The sequence below is a fragment of the Salmo salar genome, chromosome 12 (assembly GCF_965601325.2).
Source record: "Salmo salar chromosome 12, fSalSal1, whole genome shotgun sequence".
NCBI lineage: Eukaryota > Metazoa > Chordata > Actinopteri > Salmoniformes > Salmonidae > Salmo > Salmo salar.
Genome location: NC_138302.1, coordinates 5,958,267 through 5,965,199, shown reverse-complemented (window position 1 = coordinate 5,965,199; position 6,933 = coordinate 5,958,267). Strand labels below are relative to the sequence as shown.

The 6,933-nt window shown below is 41.1% G+C and overlaps 1 protein-coding gene across 2 annotated transcripts in view; it reads right to left on the bottom strand.

The window, feature by feature from the left end:
- Window positions 1-2,644: 2,644 nt before the first annotated feature.
- Window positions 2,645-6,933, bottom strand: part of LOC106591899 (cytochrome P450 3A27) — a 30,780-nt gene continuing 26,491 nt past the window's right edge. For both annotated transcript variants that reach the window (XM_082958492.1, XM_082958493.1), the window contains exon 13: window positions 2,645-5,785. In XM_082958492.1, coding sequence (XP_082814618.1) covers window positions 5,660-5,785 — 126 coding nt within the window. In that variant the 3' untranslated portion in view covers window positions 2,645-5,659. The remainder of the gene's footprint in view (window positions 5,786-6,933) is intronic.

The window sequence follows — 6,933 nt, the reverse complement described above, 5'->3', positions numbered from 1 at the left end:
CCTCTGACTGTGGTGGTATGTAAACAGCTATAAAGAATACAGATGAAAACTATCTCAGTAGGTAGTGTGGTCTACAGCTTATCATGAGATACTCTACCTCAGGCAAGCAATAGCTCGAGACTTCCTTAGATATCGTGCACCAGCTGTTGTTTACAAAAATACATACCTGACGCCGCTCTTCTGTCCTGCCAATACATTGTTTAACCAGCCAGCTGTATGTTGATGTTGTCGTCGTTCAGCCACTACTCCGTATAGAATAAGATGTTACAGTTTTTAATGACAAGGTTAGAATGTTGTTATACGAATTAAACAAAATAAAATACGTTCATTTGACACAAAAAAATAGTTAAAGTCGCACGGTGGCTGTATTACACTTCAGAATTGCATTGGGGCATACTTCTATTTTACTGTACAGCGTTCCTCTGTATCTTGGGTCCATTAAATGTGAAGAGTTTACACAAGTATTAGCATCGTAGCTCTTATTGCAGGACTTTAACTATGGGAAATCACTTCACAATTCCATAGGTAAGGCTGTACATTAAAATATGAATGTTCAATAGGCACTTTAGTCTGAATTGTGAGGTGATTTCCCACAGTTAAAGTCCTGCAAAAAGAGCTGTGACGCTAATATTTGTGTAAACTCTTTAGAATTGTAATCTGTGGGAAATCCCCTCACAATTCCATAAGTTTCTTTAAAAATATAGATATTTAAACAGGCAAGTCAGTTAAGAACAAATTCTTATTTTCAATGACAGCCTACCCCGGCCAAACCTGACAACACTGGGCCAATTGTGCACCGCCCTATGGGACTCCCAATCACGTCCGGATGTGATACAGCCTGCATTTGAACCAGGGACTTTAGTGACGCCTCTTGCACTGAGATGCAGTGCCTTAGACCGCTGCGCCACTCTGGAGCCCTGTACATTGCAATATGAACGTTCAATAGGCACTATAGGCTGAATTGTGAGGTGATTTCCCACAGTTAAAGAGCTACGATGCTAATATTTGTGTAAGCGCTTTAGAATTGTAATCTGTGGGTGTCAATAACTAGGCTTGTACCCCATGTCATGAACCCAAGATCCATAAGGCTGTACATTGAAGGTATGTTGCAGTCCTGAAGACTATATATCCGCAGTGCAATTTCAACAGATTTTTTTGTAGTGTCCAATTAACAAATTATTGTCTTTTGTTGAATTTATTTAACATATTCCAAACTTGTTTAGCATTATACAGTCCCTCCAGGATTTCGCAGCAGTTTTTGTGATTTCTGTGGTCAAAAAAGGTTGATTTTGCGGCAACTTTTCCAAAATTCTGAGATACATTTTGGATGTTTCTTTTCACGTTAATTTCATATAAATCAATAAAAAGTCATATGTGCTCAGTTTTTACATATGTGCTCAGTTTTACAAATTACAACAAATTTTGATTGGACCCTTTTATGCACTAAAAGTGCGGGGATTGGTCAAAATTGCGAGCTCTTGCATAATATGCGCTGATTGGTTGATTTTGCGTTGAATTATGCGATCTCGGAAAGCTGGAGGGACTGATTATATTGTCCAATTGTGGCATGATTCCACAATTTATATCCGTTTGCATCAGTTTCAATGGGTAACTCTTATTTGGAATCCGAACTGCCGATTCTACTATTGTTGCTCAGAAAAATATTGTTCACGATACACACGCAATAAAGAGATAGGAGGGAGACTGTGTGAGAGGTGAAAGCAAAGCAGGGAGGGATGGTGAATGATTCACAGAGAGAGCAGGGGCATATTCATTACGGAAACCGTTTAACGTTTAAGAACTAAATGGAAGAACACAGTTCAAAAATGAGAGTTTCTATTGGGATAAATTCAGGTATGTCCCTCCACGTTTTGTTCTGTTTGCTTCCGTTTTAAAGGCACACTATTTCCAAAATAGTTTTATGTGAAACCACACTGTTATTCTAATCATTTGTTTTATTTAGTATAGTAGAAGCTTGTCTTAAGGATCCTAAATAATGCCATAGATTACATAAAAAATATATTAAACTAGATGGCAAAAAAGTATGACGTAAGATGTGAACCTGGTATTCCAACTGATTATAAGCTGCAATATTATCTTCTGATTCAAAATGTTTTTCTTATTTTTTTCTTTCCTAAAAAGGTACTAAACAGACTATGCCCTTGGAAGGGAGAGGGCTAATACTCGGTTCCAGGAACCTGAAGACATGTACGTGACATATGGCATTGGTTCTGGGTCAGAACGAGAAATGTTTTTAATTTGAGCTGATCACTGTTTGTTTTGTATTGGAATATGAAGGTGAACTTCGCGACCAGAGATTCTCTGCACTGTGTTTATAAATGCAGAAAGTACAAGAGCTGGAAAATGTGGAAAGTGGATTAATAGTTTGTAATGGGACCTGGCGAGCTACCAGGGCTGTGTATTTACATCCAACGGCTACACAAGGGTGGTATTGGGATCTGAAAAGAAACGTGTGGATGACCAAGTCGTAACACTACAATTAGACCTACCTGAATGAAAATAGAAATACAGTATGTCTTGATAAATAACACAAATCAATCTATACTGATTGTTCTCATGTATATTTGTGTGTGTTTGTGTCTTAAGTTTTGTTTTATGAACGTTAATAAATACACAGACGACCTTGTTCATTAGTGTGATGATTTAATTGGTTTGATATCATTAAAGTTAAAGCAAAGCAGCTACAGGGATCATCTCAACAGACAGTAAAGATGCTATTTTGGAATGACTGGACAGCAGAACACACAGAGGAACAGAATGAGAGTACAGTTCTAGAGAACACCAGCTAGAGTTCTACATTCTAGGAGAATTCCAGCCACCAGCCAGTAGTGTGCAGGATCCAGACATGACATCATGCCATGGATTTAATACCTCCTGGTGTCTAACTTTAACAAGACATGTACCCCTAATGCATCCATAGTATTACTATCTTTCTTTTATCTGGTGGAAATGGGTTTCTGAGTCCTACTCAAACCAAGCATGAGACTGAGACCAGGATTCAATCCCAGCACTTTGTCAGCTATGTGCCATTTTAAAGGTAACTTATGATTGAACTGAACATTCATTGTGAATGCAGTCTTATTATCATATTATATTAAGTAGCCTATTGAATCCCAGCCTGAATATTCAGTAGCCTATACCAGGTTTAGGATAATGACTAGATAGATAGATTGTGATATAATTATCAAAAAACGTTTAATGAGCTGAAATAAAATATCCCAGTAAATGTTCCATACGCACAAAAAGCCTATTTCTCTCAAATGTTGTCCACAAATGTTTCCATCCCTGTTAGTGAGCATTTTATCCTTTGTCAAGATTGTCCAGTCACCTGACAGGTGTGGCATATCAAGAAGCTGATTAAACAGCATGGTCATTACACAGGTGCACCTTGTGCTGGGGGCAATAACAGGCCACTAAAATGTGCAGTTTTGTCACACAACACATAAAGAAATGCCACAGTCAGCATGCTGACTGCGGGAATGTCCACCAGAGCTGTTGCCAGATAATTGAATGTTCATTTCTCTACCATATGCCGCCTCCAAAGTTGTTTTAGAGAATTTGGCAGTACATCCCAACCGGCCTCACAACCGCAGACCACGTGTAACCACGCCAGTCCAGGATCTCCTCAGCCGGCTTCTTCACCTGCGGATCTTCAGCGGGGGAGGGGGCGTGCGGAAAAGTATTTATACAGTGGGGAAAAAAGTATTTGATCCCCTGCTGATTTTGTACGTTTGCCCACTGACAAAGAAATTATCAGTCCATAATTTTAATGATAGGTTTATTTGAACAGTGAGAGACAGAATAACAACAAAAAAGTCCATAAAAACGCATGTCAAAAATGTTATAAAATGATTTGCATTTTAATGAGGGAAATAAGTATTTGACTCCTCTGCCAAACATGACTTAGCACTTGGTGGCAAAACCCTTGTTGGCAATCACAGAGGTCAGACGTTTCTTGTAGTTGGCCACCATGTTTGCACACAACTCAGGAGGGATTTTGTCCCACTCCTCTTTGCAGATCTTCTCCAAGTCATTAAGGTTTCGAAGCTGACGTTTGGCAACTCGAACCTTCAGCTCCCTCCACAGATTTTCTATGGGATTAAGGTCTGGAGACTTAAGAAGAAGACTTAATGTGCTTCTTCTTGAGCCACTCCTTTGTTGCCTTGGCGGTGTGTTTTGGGTCATTGTCATGCTGGAATACCCCTCCACGACCCATTTTCAATGCCCTGGCTGAGGGAAGGATGTTCTCAGCCAAGATTTGACGGTCCATGGCCCTGTCAATTGTCCCTTTGATGCGGTGAAGTTGTCCTGTCCCCTTAGCAGAAAAACACCCTCAAAGCATAATGTTTCCACCTCCATGTTTGACGGTGGAGATGTTGTTCTTGGGCTCATAGGTAGCATTCCTCCTCCTCCAAACACGGCGAGTTGAGTTGATGCCAAATTTTGGTCTCATCTGACCACAACACTTTCACCAGTTGTCCTTTGAATCATTCAGATGTTCATTGGCAAACTTCAGACGGGCATGTATATGTATTCTTGAGTAGGGGGACCTTGCGGGCAATGCAGGATTTCAGTCCTTCACGGCGTAGTGTGTTACCAATTGTTTTCTTGGTGACTATGGTCCCAGCTGCCTTGAGATCATTGACAAGATACTCCCGTGTAGTTTTGGGCTGATTCCTCACCGTTCTCATGATCATTGCAACTCCACGAGGTGAGATCTTGCATGGAGCCCCAGGCCGAGGGATATTGACAGTTCTTTTGTGTTTCTTCCATTTGCGAATAATCGCACCAAATGTTGTCACCTTCTCACCAAGCTGCTTGGCGATGGTCTTGTAGCCCATTCCAGCCTTGTGTAGGTCTACAATCTTGTCCCTGACATCCTTGGAGAGGTCTTTGGTCTTGGCCATGGTGGAGAGTTTGGAATCTAATTGATTGATTGCTTCTGTGGACAGGTGTCTTTTTTACAGGTAACAAGCTGCGGTTAGGAGCACTCCCTTTAAGAGTGTGCTCCTTATCTCAGCTTGTTACCTGTATAAAAGACACTTGGGTGCCAGAAATCTTTCTGATAGAGGGGGTCAAATACTTATTTCCCTCATTAAAATGCAAATCAATTTATAACATTTTTGACATGCATTTTTCAGGATTTTTTTTTTGTTATTCTGTCTCTCACTGTTCAAATAAACCTACCATTAAAATTATAGACTGATCCTTTCTTTATCAGTGGGCAAACGTACAAAATCAGCAGGGGATCAAATACTTTTTCCCCCTACTGTATCTGTAATAAAGCCCTTTTGTGTGAAAAACTCATTCTGAGTGGCTGAGCCTAGCTCCCCAGTGGGTCGGCTTGGCTCCCAAGTGGGTGGACCTATGCCTTCCTAGGCCCAGCCATGGCTGCGTCCCTGGCCAGTCATGTGAAATCTGTAGATTAGGGCCTAATTCATTTATTTCAATTGATTAATTTCCTTAAGTGAACTGTAGCAGAGCCAAATCTTTTAAATTGTTCCATGTTGTGTTTAGATTTTTGTTCAGTATAGTTAGAAAGAATGATAGGTAGGTAGATAGATCTATCTATCGATCACGCCATCTATCTATCTATGGTATGGTACTCCAGGGTAGGGTACGGTACTCCTGCATTTGGTCATGTTGTTGGACTGTTCAGAGTGGTGGCGGTGGTGTTGCTAGAAGTGTTGCTACGGGGCTCCAGCCTCATTTTGATTGGTCGTTTTGGCATCAGCAGAACCTGCTTGTCCATCTCCAACGGGATCTATAGAGAATAACAGAACAGAACATAACCTTGGTTGTCCATCTCTAACAGGTTCTATAGAGAACAACAGAACAGAACATAACCTTGGTTGTCCATCTCCAACAGGCTCTATAGAGAATAACAGACCATGTTAAAAAAGGTGCTGACCATGTTAAAAAAGTCACTGACCATGTTAAAACAGTCACTGACCATGTTAAAACAGGTGCTGACCATGCAACAAATGGTGGTGAGCATGTTAAAACAGGTGGTGACCATGTAACAGGGGCTGACCATGTTAAAACAGGTGCTGTCCATGCAACAAATGGCTAAAACAGGTGGTGACCATGTAACAGGGGCTGACCATGTTAAAACAGTCACTGACCACGTTAAAACAGTCGCTGACCAAGTTAAACAGGTGGTGATCATTCTACAACAAGTGGTGACTTGGCTAAAACAGGTGGTGACCATGTAATAGGTGCTGCCCATGTTAAAACAGTCGCAGACCATATTAAAACAGGTGGTGACCATGTTAAAACAGGTCCATGTTAAAATAGGTGGTGACCATGTTAAAACAGATGGTGACAATTATAAAACAGGTGCGGACCAATTTACAACAGGTGCTGACCATGTTAAAACAGTTGCCGACCATGTTTAAACAGTCGGTTACCATGCTAAACAGGTGCTGACCATGCTAAAACAGGTGCTGACCATGCTACAACAGGTGCTGACCATGCTACAACAGGTGCTGACCATGCTACAACAGGTGCTGACCATGCTACAACAGGTGCTGACCATGCTACAACAGGTGCTGACCATGCTACAACAGGTGCTGACCATGCTACAACAGGTGCTGACCATGCTACAACAGGTGGTGACCATGCTACAACAGGTGCTGACCATGCTACAACAGGTGGTGACCATGCTACAACAGGTGCTGAACATGCAAAAAAAATGTGCTGACTATCATAAAACAGGTGCTGACCTTGTTAATACAGGTGGTGCCCATGTTAAAACAGGTCCAACATGCTAAACATGCAAAAAACAAATGTGCTGACCATCATAAAACAAGTGCTGACCTTGTTAATACAAGTGGTGCCCATGTTAAAACAGGTCCATGTTAAAACAGGTGGTGAGCATGCTAAAATAGGTGGTGACCATGCTAAAATAGG